Source organism: Aphidius gifuensis, linkage group LG4, assembly GCF_014905175.1.
Source record: "Aphidius gifuensis isolate YNYX2018 linkage group LG4, ASM1490517v1, whole genome shotgun sequence".
NCBI classification, from domain to species: domain Eukaryota; kingdom Metazoa; phylum Arthropoda; class Insecta; order Hymenoptera; family Braconidae; genus Aphidius; species Aphidius gifuensis.
Window position 1 is genome coordinate 573,197 of NC_057791.1, and position 12,517 is coordinate 585,713.

A 12,517-nucleotide genomic window follows, 5' to 3' on the forward strand; every position below is an offset into this window, starting at 1 on the left:
CAACTTCAAACGATACATACATCGAATTCGACTCTATTCGACTCTTGGCAAACTTAACGACATTGAATAATTTTATCTGTCTAATTTTTGGTCTAATTTGAGCTCTATCAAATTAACAAGTATTATCAATAAAAACATAAATAATAATCTCATTAATTAAAATGGCAAAATACAGAATTGTTATGGTACGTCATGGTGAGAGTGAATGGAATCAATTGAATTTATTCTGTGGTTGGTATGATGCTGGTTTATCTGAAAAAGGTGAGTTTTATTTCATCATATTTTACATTTTTACCTAATCCAAGGACAAAAGGTCACAAATAAATTATTCAATAATCAATAATTGTTATATAAACAATTGTATGAATATTATTTAAATTAATTTGTTGTTTATAAAATTAAAATTCAATTTTCTAAAATATTTTTTTAATCTTTTTAATTAAATAAATAGGTAAAAATGAAGCATTGGCTGCTGGAAAAGCACTCAAAGCATCAGGGTATACTTTTGATGAAGCACATACATCAGTATTGACACGTGCCCAAGTTACCCTTGGATCAATTCTCAAGGAAATTGGACAAGACAATATTCCAATAAATAAAACATGGAGATTAAATGAACGTCATTATGGTGGTCTTACTGGTATGAATAAAGCTGAAACAGCAGCAAAATATGGTGAAGAACAAGTACAAATATGGAGAAGATCATTTGATACACCACCACCACCAATGGAACCAGATCATAAATATTATGATAATATTGTCAAAGATTCACGTTATGCTGAAGGACCAAAACCAGAAGAATTTCCAAAATTTGAATCATTAAAACTTACAATTGAAAGAACTCTTCCATACTGGAATGATGTTATTATTCCACAATTAAAAGCTGGAAAAAATATTATTATTGCTGCACATGGTAATAGCTTGAGAGGAATTGTCAAACATCTTGATCGTAAGTTTTACTATTTTGTTTTTTTTCTATAATTCAATTTTCGAAATAAATTAATAATTTTATTTATTATGTTATTTATAGAAATGAGCAATGATCAAATTATGGGATTAAATTTACCAACTGGTATTCCATTTGTTTATGAACTTGATGAAAATTTCAAGCCAGTTGTTTCAATGAAATTTTTGGGTGATGAAGAAACAGTCAAGGCTGCTATTGCTGCAGTTGCTGCACAAGGTAAAGCCAAGTAAAAAAAAAAAATAAAATAACACAAAGACTAAAAAAAGAATCATCATTACAAAAATAAAAAATAAACAATAGATAATTTACAAATTAATGTTCCAAATATAAGCAGAATTGTGTACATAATAATTATAAATTATAATGTTAATTAAGCAAGTACACATAGATAAATAATAACAGTCACAAAAAAAAAAAAAACAACTAGAGTTGAAATAATAAATAAAATGATTAAAATTAAGTCTCGAAAAATTGTTTGATGATGATAAATAAATAATAATGATTAAATGTAAACTCTTGATGTTTTATTTGTTTGATTTGGTCAATAAAATTTTGTTTATATTTCAGCAGAATCCTAATCAAGATTTAAATCATTTTTTTTTGTTGTCCACAGCAAAGTTGACTCATCAAATATTTATTTATTAACTGATATTTTTTATCTTTTTCGTGGTACCAAGTGGTACCAAGGGGTACCAAGTTTTCTGTCATTAATATTCATTTATTTGTTCTGTCAAATAACTAATATACAATATTTAAATAAGTTAAAATTTGAGCAACATGTAATTTAATGCTTTGTTTATTGATTTTATTATTATTATATTTTTTAATAGTGGAATTCATGAAACTGATGATTAAGAGAATGACAACTGACACTGTGATTGTATTGTCTGGTATATTTAATATAGAATGAGTGAGTCAACTAAGAATGCAGCTTCGTATTTAGTTTTTTTTGTACTTTCATATTTGACAAAAAGAAAAAAAAAGAGTCAGGCTTCAAACAAAGTGTTTATGTTTATTTTTATCAAGTCTCTACCGAAAAAAATCAACATAACATTTATTAATTAATTAAAAGTAATTATTAATAATTTATATTTGTTGTTGATTATTCAAAAGAACAAATGAATATTGTGTTGTTTTTATAAATAATAAATCAAAACATAACCTGAAATTATTATTGATATATGAAAAAAAAATATGACTTGTATATAAACTAATGTGAACAATAAAAAGTGTAATTATTGATTTGAATATATATATATTTCTTTTGTTGTTAAAAAATCAAAATGACTCGTGTTGATTTTAAAGTTGTTTTACTAGGTCAATCTCTTGTTGGTAAAACAAGTTTGATTGAAAGATTTGTCAATGAAAGATTTTATGAAAATTTGGCTTTTAAAAATGTAAGATAATTAAATTAACAATTTAAAATACATGTATTATTTTAATTTAATAAATAATGAATTATGATTTTTGTTTTTTAGACAATTGGTGCTGCCTACACATCAAAACAAATAAATGTTGATGAAAAAACTTTGGTTCTTGGTATTTGGGATACTGCTGGTAGTGAAAGGTATATAAAAAAATAATTATTAAATAATATTAAAGCTTATTAATTGCTTTTTAATATTAATAGATATGAGGCAATGGTGAGAATATATTATCGTGGAGCAAAAGCAGCAATTGTTTGTTATGATGTAACTGATCAATCATCATTTAACAAAGCTAAATATTGGATAAGAGAACTTCGTAGTATTGAAGAAAAATGTAAAATATATTTATGTGCAACAAAAAAAGATCTATTAAATCTTGGTCATGATGCAACACCAAGTTTAGAAACTGTTGATAATTATGCTGCTGGTATACAGTCTAAATTTTTTTTAACATCCAGTAAAACTGGTGAAATGATTGGTAATATATTATTTATTTATTTAAAAAAAAATATCAACAATATTATTTACCAACTAATAATATTATTTTACTTACTATAAAACAGATGAAATGTTTATTGAAATTGGAAAAGACTATCTATCAGATCCTGAAAATCAAACAGAAAATGGATTAGTAAATATCATTTTATCTGGTAAAAAAAATGATTCATCAGGATGTTGTGGGGGTTCATTAAAACAAAGTTAATAATATAATTATTAATCTTTGACAATTTACGTATTATTATTTTATAAGATTTATACTTACTTTAATATCTTCTGTAAATAAAAAGAAAAAAACAAATTAAAAAACAAGTACCTATATATTTCTTGACAAATTTTTTTAATAATGAAGTATAAATTCAACTATAAAATTATCTATAAATTAGTTAAATTAACCAACAGCAGGATCAACAAATAAAACAGTTTGACATAGATATCTTGATTGTTCATAAACACCAAAAAATACAAATCCACTAACTGTTAATCCAACAGATCTCACTGAACATCCAGCAAATAATCTAAATTAAAAACGAAAATTATTATTTAACAATTAATGTAATTAAAAAAAAAATATTTTTACCCTTTTATTCCTTTTTCTCTGTAGACTTCTTTCATTGTTGCTAAAATATGAACTTTTTTTCTTGATGCATGAGCAAGCATTATTCTTGTTTTAATGACATCAAGTGGTGTTGTTACAGCAGCTGATATTGTAACTATTATAACAATATTAATACATGATTATTAAATTATTGATTTATAATAACAAAAATTTTAATAATTACCAGATAATGCACCACATATTGCACCTTCAAATGGTGTACAATAATCTCTTCCTTGTTGTATTTTCCAATGTAATTTTAAATATTCCCACAATGGCATTTGTATTAGACCATATGGTACCTCACGAAGAAAAGTACTACCATATCCTCTGTATAATGTTCTAATGCCAAGTTCCATTGGATTTGAATTTGCTAAAAGTGCTTGTCTTCTTTGTTTTAATACTTCAACTGGTACTTTTACAAGACAAGATATCTATATAAATTAATTTAAATTAAGTTATATAATTATTGACTGAGTTAATTTTTTATATATTAAATTACCAATTCAGCACAACATGTAGCTCCCATATGAACAAACGTATGATATTGTGGTGATACTTTTGGTTGAACAATTTCTTTAAATCCCTCGTATGTCATAAAAAATGATGATGCTGTTAAATTAAATTTTCAACTATTTTTATTTAATTATTATAAAGTATTAATAGATTAATTATTAATTACCTGATGGAGCTGATCCAGCAATAGCTGGTAATAAACCACGATATAAACTTTTAAATGCTCCTGATTTAATAAAACCATGTTGACTTTGAAGACGTGTTTTTACAGTGTCCATTGGAAAAAATATAACATCACATAGTACTCCAGCAGCTGCTCCAGACTTTAAATATTATTGACATTAAATAATATAGCATTTATAATTATTTAATTTATTTATACTTACAATCATTGATGACCAAAAAATATTTTTTGATTTTGATACATTATTATTTTGTTCTTGATACATTTTATCTTTATCAAGTCAATATAACCAAGATGATAAACCAAAAATTATTTATTTATGTTATATTGGTTATACCTATAGCTTAATTATTTATTTATATATATTTAATTTAACAAAACAATAACAATAATTATTTTATGTCATTTTTTGTATATTTCTTATTGTTTATTTATAAAAATTTAATTTTTTTTTTTGGCTAGAAAATATCATGTGTTGGCTATTAAATTTTAATAACAACAAAAACTAATAAAATTTATTTATATTTGTTAATTTGTTAATTAAATAGCTTATTTATTATTATTTTTATATTAATTAATTATTATTACCAACTAAATTTTTTTGTTAACCATAAAAAAATAATTTTAATTGTGTTTTTTTCAATATCAAAACTACCACCACGTGATATTTGTTGTGTGAGCTTTGTAAAATGACGAAATACATGAAAATAAATACCAGCAGAGTAAAATACTTCAAGAGGTAGCATTTTGTTCAACAGCATTGCTCTCAGTTTTACTCTCCTAATAACCATTTCTAATTTTCTTGTTTTCATGATCATAAATGTGACTTAGTTTCTCATCTAATAATGGAGTACCAAACTATTTAAAATATTTCTATTAGTCTATTCATATTTTATAAATAAATAATAATTATTTTTGTTGTTTTGTTTACATTGAAAATTGATTTTTTATTTATTTATAACTTGCTTGTATATTTATTGGTTTATCATATCCAAGAAAATTCTTAAAAATATTATTAATTTGATTAAAAAATATGTTGATGGTATTTTCATTGATTTTATGTGAAACATCAGCAGTTAAAAGTTTGAGTCCAACAAAGCCACCATACCCAGTCATTATTTTATGATAAACTCCAACTCCACCCATTGGTCTTGCTGGTGTTGTGAATACCGGTTGAATATCCAAATATGGAATCATTGTTTGACCAGCATCTTTTTCAAAACTTGTTGGTTTAAATTCAATGTAGTGATTGTTTGAATTACGATAAACTTTATGTTGATTATTCAAAGGAGCTAACTCTGAAGCATCAAGCTCATCAACTTGTTTCAATAATAATCTAGTTAAACAAAACAAACAAATTAATTTACATAATCATTTTTCAAGTTAAATAATTATTACCTTGTTGCTGAGTAATTTGATGAAACACTTATTATTTTATCAGTCAATTCATTGTCACTTGGATTTGTTTCTTTTCCTTCGGCTTTTATAAATATAATTCCATTAACATACTCAAATTTAACACCAGTTAAAAGTGTATTTGCTGGCAATACAATTTCATTTAAACTCAACTTTCTATTGGTGAAATTAAATGATACAGTTTGACTGTCATCTTCAGGTGTTGACTTCCATTTAACACTTGATTGATCAATACTACCATTGACATATTTACCCTCTTGTATTTCCATGTATACTGTCTTGCTTTTTATCAACCATTTTATTCCAGTTACCACACTAAAAACAACAAAAACAATATTACAACTTGTTTGAGGCTTGACTCTCTTTTAATGGAAAATAAAATTTAAATTATTATCATATATACTTACAAACCAGGTGATGCTGTAACACTTTGTGTACTAAATTTTCTAACTGAACCACTTGGATCTTGTTCAACCCAACACATACGTTCACCTTTTGATGCTTTTTTATGTATTCTTTGTAAATTTTTTTTTTCAGTTTCATTTTTTTCTCTTCCCCATTTTTTTTCAGTCTCATATTTTGATTTAAAAAATGTTGCTTTTGTCTCATAAGCAAAATACGAAAATTTTCTATCTGGATCTGATAACTGTAAATATTATTTTAATTAATTTTTTTTCTTTTACAAATATTTAATAAATTTAAAAATCATTTACATTTCTATAGGCAGTATTTAATTCATTAAACTCAGGAAATCCATAACATGAAAATCTAAGTAGTTTAGTTTCATCTTCTTCTTCATCATCATCCTCCTCATCATCATCACTATCATCATCATCATTACTATCCTTGTCTTTATCTTGATTAAATACTGTTTTATTTTTACCATCAAGTTTTTCAGCAACAATAATTTTCTTTAATCTCTGCCAAGTTTTATCTGTATATAAAAATAAAAAAAATTAACATACATATTCTACTTATTAGATATTTATTTACATAATAATTCAATGTACTTTTGATATGCTCTGATGGATCACATGGTCTAATATCTCTAGATGTTTCATTAAGTGCTCGATGAGTTGCTGCAACAATTGCTACAATGTCTCTTTGATATTCATTCATTCTGTCCATTGCAGATGTCATGTAATCAGCAGCATCTGGATAAATTTATCAAGACAATTTTATTTTTACTAATTAAAATACAATTTATTAATTATCAATTACCTTTATCTTTATTTTTATCAACAGCCTCATTGTATGCACGAAAATGAGCAGCCATTACAACTGAATAACTTTTTGCAACAACAGCCATTATTACCATTGACAAATCAAATATTTTATCATTCATTGACTCATTGGTATTGCAGTCAGTACTTTTATTTTTCTAAAATAAAAAATTAAATAAATAAATCAATGCATTATATTTATTTTTGAATTATTAATTTCATTGTCTTACCTCTAGTTCATACTCATCAACAATATAATCAAAAATAGATCTTAATTTTTTAATTGACTTAGTTTCTGATCTTATTGCAATTGATTCATCAACAAATGCTTTTAATTCTTTTCTGTATTCTTTATTACGATCAAGTAATTCATCTTTATCAAATTTTTCAAATACTGATGAACATGTAGAATTTAATAAACATCTTGTTAATCTATCATCATAATAACCACGAAAAAAATTAATTTTATTTTGTAATTTATCAACAATTTTTTCACCAACAACAGCACTAACAATTTCATCAATAACTCTTTGTGATTCTGTTACAATTAAATTGTCAATACGATCAAATCTTTCTTCTTGTTTTTGTGCACTTAAAAAATTATCTGTTAAACTTTTATTTAATGTTTTTGTATCTTTTTTAAGTTTTTTTTCTTCATCTTGACGTGCAATGTAAAATGAAAAAAATGTACTTGATACTGTTGACAATATTTTTCCAACTGGATCAGGTATTAGCTTTATTAAATCTTGTAAATTTTCAAATATACTTTCTTCAAGTTTTCGTCTAGCAATTTTAGCATCACAATTATCAACTTGATGTAATAATAAAATTACTAAAAAGCCAAAAATCAATAATTTGCATGATATATTCATGATGAAAAATTTTTAATTTTTATAATTTCATTTCGACAATTGTATTTATATAAAAAAAATAAATGTTTGATGTAAAATTTCAAGGTAAAATAGCACGTCAATGCTTTATTAAATAAACAATAATAAATTTTAAATAAAAAAAAAAAAAATTAATAACTTGAATTATTTGTCTATGTATTTAATAAGAAAAACAAATATATATATTTTTTTCAATTTCAAAATTTATTATTGACATAGATATTAATTGTTTATCCGGAAGTTTTAAATTTTCATAATAACGTTATAGATTATTGAGGACACAGGTGTGTTTATCAATATTTAATATTTACAATTGTCTCCACGTAATTTTAATTTAATTTATTATAAAATAAAATATTTACATATACTTACTAGGAGTAGCATTTAAAGTTAGCTATCGAAGCAAGATGACTTAAGATAATAATATTCAGGACCATCATTTTATTTAAAAATATATAATCATCAATTATTTATAGTAAATGACCATTGCAATTATATTAATTATGAAAAATCCTACCTTGTAAGCGGATGTTCATCTTCCCACGTTGGTCATCAAATTGTCCAGGATACTGCAATCCATGTAGTAATTTATATGATGATTCAATTGGATCATCAACAGGTTCAATGATTACACACAAGCACTACACACTTTACACAAAACAATGATCACTACACTTTTCACTAAATAGTTTATAAAATACTTAATAAAGTTTTTATGTTTGTATTAACTGAATAGATTGAAAAATATAAATTATTTCAGTATATTGTTCTAATAATTATTATTTAAAAATTATAAAAATTATTATTTAAAAATTATAATAAATTGTAATATTGTATTTTTAAATATTGTTTGTACTGGTCGGTAAATTTCATTGAGCAAGTTGATATTCTCACCGTGTTGTGGCGCTGCAGTCGTTTTCTAAAATTCTCATGACTTTCTCATAAAAAAAAATATTTTCAGTTGAAAAAAAAAAAATATTGCGTAATGACGTGCTCCGATTTTACAGTAATTATTTAACAATAAATAGCAACAATTAATTGTTAATTTATAATAAATCAGTTCATTAACTCGCTGGCTACAATTTGAGTACATAATTATTGCTGGATGTCACGTATTTTAGCCAAAAATTGATATTGTTTAAAGTGCCCAAAAGCGGCCGGGTCACGAAAAGACGCCATGGGATTTGATGACACAAAATGGCCGCAGGTAAATATTTTTTATTATTATTAGCTTTGTTTTTGTCAGACAACAAAAAATACGTATAAACAATAGTAAAAATATAAATATTTAATTAACAATCATGCAAAAACAAATTTGAGGTTAGGTTTTTTTTGTCGTTGTCAGTCAATTGACATTTTTTGTAATAAATTATTGTTAAACATGCAATATTATTATATAAAATAATAAAAAAACATTAATTGAATATTTTTGTGAAAAAAAATTACAGATTTCTTTGGATATGTCAAAAATTATGAGATCTGGACAGATGCCATGACATTTACAACAAAAAAATAGCCTCAGGTAAATAATTTTTATTAATATTAGCTTTTTTTTTTATAATACAATAAATAATCCGTGTAAAAAATAGTGAAATTATAAATAAATAACTAATTATGTTGAAAAAGCAAATTTAAGGTTATGTTTTCTTGTTGTCATAAATTTATTTACAAATTTTGCAATAAATAAATATTGAACGTGAAATGTTGGTTGACACAAACAATTAAATAAATAATAACAACAAAAATTGAAATATTTATTATTATTTAATGTTACAGATGTAAAAAAAAGATGACCAAGAATTAATTGGAAAAATGACATGACAATGATAAAAGACTGGGCTTTTTATTGATCAAGGAGCCAAATTTACAGTGCCAAATAGCCAAAGGTAAATAATAATTATTATTAAATCATCAAAAATTAATACTAGTAATAGAAAAACATAAATTTGAGATTAGCTGTTGTTGTTATGATTTAGTTGACATATTATGCAATAAATAAATATTTAGAATGCAGTATATCAATTTATAAAAGTAATAAAATCAATAACAGTAATTAATTTATCATTTTTCTTCCTATAATAATTTTATTTTAATCATAATATTTATTTTTTATAGATACAAAAAGATGGCCAGAGTTTATTTGTAAAATATGTCTGACAAAGTGAAAAAAAGTATCGGCACTTTATTGAACAATAAATTATGGTGAATAATTTTATATTTATTGTAATTTAATTTTTTTTATTCATTCAACATTTGTCTAAAATATTATTTGTTTAAAATTACAGTGGCTGATGAATGTTTAAAGCTATTCAAGACTGAATATTAAGTAATTGTTGGCTAAATAAAAATGTGCTGATAATTCAAACCAAGACAAAAGTGTTTTACATACCATAGGTAATTTTTATAGCTTTTTATAGTTAGATAAAAGATGTACAATTTCTTGACTATATTTTAATTATTTTGTATGTTTTTTTTCACAGAATGATATTGTACCAAGTGACTTGTCATAAATAACTAACAAATAGAAATAAATATACTATTCAATCAAATGACGACGATGTTGGTGGTCGTAAAAGGTATGTTGGTTTTCGTTTTTCTTCGACAAATTAAGTAAATTTAATATGAAATCAGTCTAATCAGTTATGAAATTTATGGAAAAAAATATGATTGATTTCATATTAAATACTGATATAACTGAACGACAAAAAACTACGAAAAAAAAAAAAAAAACAGACAAAAGACGTTGATCTATCTTTTAACGATACATTAAATTTAACAAATAATAAATGGGAAATTAATTTTAAACTTGACGTTTATTGTCTTGCGTTGCGTTTAAAAAATATGAGAATTAATTGTTAAACGGTGCGAAAACAAACAATGTAAATTTATAATTATTAATTATAAATTCACAAAATAAAAAAAAAGAAGAAAGTAATATTAGAAAAAAAAAATTTACTCTGAAGAAATGACAAGATCACTTGGGTCAATGATAATATCAAGAACCACAGGGCATTTGTAAAAACTTGGAAAAGATTCAACATATGAATCTACTGAAAGAAATCATGCTACAGAAGTTAATATTGATGCAAAGAAAAATTGACACGACGAATACCTTGACCAGGACTAGCCAGCATAAAAGTATTTAAAATGCCAACACCAGACGATGACATTGGACATCCTGCTAATGCAACTTACATCATATCCATCCATGTATCCTGTGAGCTGCATCTACACCTTGTGACATGATACAAATAACAAACTACATAATAAAATAAATTTTTTTTACTATTTAAAATAATTATTCTTCAAATTTATTTATGTGTCTTTGAAAATAAATGTATTGTAATTTAATTGTCGTCATTTGAAGCAAGAAGACTATAGACTTCGTCTTCGTGATTTAAACTAGGTCTTTAGTCTTCTTGATTTAATATAAATTGTATATTCAACTCTGATATGCTTGGAACCATGTGCCACTCGTACAAAATATTTCATATAAAAATGTTGTCTGTACACTATACAATGTTCGTAATAATTTTATCCAACAATTGATTAGATAGTCGGCGTTTCAAACACATCAGAATTTTATTCGTGCACCAATTTTTGCGTACATTATAAATCATACAATTATATATCCTAAATTATTATTTAATAATATAATATATTGTTTAAATAACTCGACACACAAACAGACACTCACCACAACTTTGACTCAACATAAACCAATACTCTATTATAATTATTGATTTTTAAATTTATCATCATGTATATATTTTAATAATTTTTATGATTTTTATTTCATAGTGGAATTTGGCATGTTTACTAATTGCAATCATAAGAAAAATAATCATTCATATACACGTAGGAGCATATATCTGAATCATGTCTCATAAATCATCTAAATAGTCATTGGTGCATTTGAATGCTGTCTCCTAGATCTTCTACATGGTCGTTGGTGTATCTGAATCATTTCTTCAAGAAGACTAGACACCAGGAAAGATAATAATGTATGTACATTGTCTAGTCTTCTTGCTTGTCTTTCTTCTAGAACTTCTAAATAAGGTAAGAGGCCATCTGGTCATTTTTTTAACCAATCCCTCAGGGTAAAAGTGCGTCAACAAGCTTGTAGCATTAAAGAATTTATGATATAATTATTTAAAGCTACTTGATAATCCCCCAATATTTATATTGTATATATTTTTGTGACTTGTATAGCTCACCTTGATCACTTTTTTTTTTTATTTAAATTATAAAATTTTAATGCCAGAATAAATGGTGGTAGTTGATTGATCAAGGTGTGCACATCAACCTGTCTATCTCAAACAGAGTAGACGGGGGTGAATAGGATGTATTTCAGGTATTTTTGAATTGTTATTTTTTCTAGGAGATATTAGGATGTTTATTTTATCTCTTTTCAGGTTTATTATATATTTATAATATTTAAATTTAAATAATTTCTTGTTGAACGCACTTTACCACAATAATTTACAAAGTTGTAAATTTATTTTTAAAAATATTTTTTTTTAAATTAAATTTAATATGCTTGCAGCTTTGAGCGCAAGTCAATAATTTATTACTTGTTTATCAAGTTTTTTTTAAAAAATTTTTAATTCAATCTGTGTGTATTTTTATACATGGTTTGAATTTTTTTCTATTTTATTTTTCTTTTTATTTATCTGCTGCTTTTAGCGCTGATAATTAATCAATAATTTTTTATTTCATTTAACTTGTTTATCAAGTATTTAAAAAATTTATTTTTATATTCCAAATTATATTTTAAAAAATTAATTTTGATTTATCA

General features: G+C 24.4%; 3 protein-coding genes and 1 long non-coding RNA gene across 5 annotated transcripts; 3 read left to right on the forward strand and 1 right to left on the reverse strand.

Moving 5' to 3' along the window:
- The first annotated feature begins 18 nt into the window (after positions 1–18).
- Positions 19–1,261, forward strand: LOC122854217 (phosphoglycerate mutase 2). The gene is made up of 3 exons (XM_044154678.1): positions 19–261; positions 452–949; positions 1,031–1,261. The coding sequence occupies exons 1-3, from the start codon at positions 162–164 to the stop codon at positions 1,195–1,197; spliced, it is 765 nt and encodes a 254-aa protein (XP_044010613.1). The 5' UTR covers positions 19–161; the 3' UTR covers positions 1,198–1,261.
- A 338-nt stretch (positions 1,262–1,599) lies between these two features.
- LOC122854219 (ras-related protein Rab-24-like) lies at positions 1,600–3,207 on the forward strand. Its single transcript, XM_044154680.1, has 4 exons — positions 1,600–2,364; positions 2,446–2,534; positions 2,598–2,872; positions 2,958–3,207. Exons 1-4 carry the CDS (start codon positions 2,251–2,253, stop codon positions 3,095–3,097), a joined length of 618 nt encoding a protein of 205 aa, XP_044010615.1. The 5' UTR covers positions 1,600–2,250; the 3' UTR covers positions 3,098–3,207.
- Positions 3,208–3,213: 6 nt separating this feature from the next.
- On the reverse strand, positions 3,214–4,560 carry LOC122854218 (S-adenosylmethionine mitochondrial carrier protein-like). The gene is made up of 6 exons (XM_044154679.1): positions 4,393–4,560; positions 4,173–4,329; positions 3,993–4,102; positions 3,675–3,924; positions 3,473–3,605; positions 3,214–3,410 (listed from the first exon to the last, which is right to left on the reverse strand). Exons 1-6 carry the CDS (start codon positions 4,453–4,455, stop codon positions 3,284–3,286), a joined length of 840 nt encoding a protein of 279 aa, XP_044010614.1. The 5' UTR covers positions 4,456–4,560; the 3' UTR covers positions 3,214–3,283.
- Positions 4,561–8,695: 4,135 nt separating this feature from the next.
- Positions 8,696–12,148, forward strand: LOC122854220. 2 transcript variants are annotated; one of them, XR_006373947.1, is made up of 7 exons: positions 8,696–8,926; positions 9,168–9,241; positions 9,496–9,605; positions 9,835–9,921; positions 10,005–10,113; positions 10,200–10,295; positions 11,521–12,148. It is a non-coding gene; the product is annotated as an uncharacterized LOC122854220 (long non-coding RNA). The 2 variants fall into 2 exon arrangements; XR_006373946.1 differs by lacking the exon at positions 11,521–12,148 and having other exon boundaries at positions 10,200–11,014.
- The last annotated feature ends 369 nt before the right edge of the window (positions 12,149–12,517 follow it).

What these genes read in the sequence shown, in the direction of transcription:
- LOC122854217 (XM_044154678.1), top strand. Translation starts at nt 162, where the DNA reads ATGGCAAAATACAGAATTGTTATGGTACGTCATGGTGAGAGTGAATGG. An exon ending in TGCTGGTTTATCTGAAAAAG is followed by an intron (nt 262 to 451) that starts GTGAGTTTTATT and finishes TTAAATAAATAG; the next exon opens with GTAAAAATGAAGCATTGGCT. An exon ending in AATTGTCAAACATCTTGATC is followed by an intron (nt 950 to 1,030) that starts GTAAGTTTTACT and finishes TGTTATTTATAG; the next exon opens with AAATGAGCAATGATCAAATT.
- LOC122854219 (XM_044154680.1), top strand. Translation starts at nt 2,251, where the DNA reads ATGACTCGTGTTGATTTTAAAGTTGTTTTACTAGGTCAATCTCTTGTT. An exon ending in AAAATTTGGCTTTTAAAAAT is followed by an intron (nt 2,365 to 2,445) that starts GTAAGATAATTA and finishes TTTGTTTTTTAG; the next exon opens with ACAATTGGTGCTGCCTACAC. An exon ending in GATACTGCTGGTAGTGAAAG is followed by an intron (nt 2,535 to 2,597) that starts GTATATAAAAAA and finishes TAATATTAATAG; the next exon opens with ATATGAGGCAATGGTGAGAA.
- LOC122854218 (XM_044154679.1), bottom strand. Translation starts at nt 4,455, where the DNA reads ATGTATCAAGAACAAAATAATAATGTATCAAAATCAAAAAATATTTTT. An exon ending in TTTTTTGGTCATCAATGATT is followed by an intron (nt 4,330 to 4,392) that starts GTAAGTATAAAT and finishes TAATATTTAAAG; the next exon opens with TCTGGAGCAGCTGCTGGAGT. An exon ending in AGAGAAAAAGGAATAAAAGG is followed by an intron (nt 3,411 to 3,472) that starts GTAAAAATATTT and finishes TTTTTAATTTAG; the next exon opens with ATTATTTGCTGGATGTTCAG.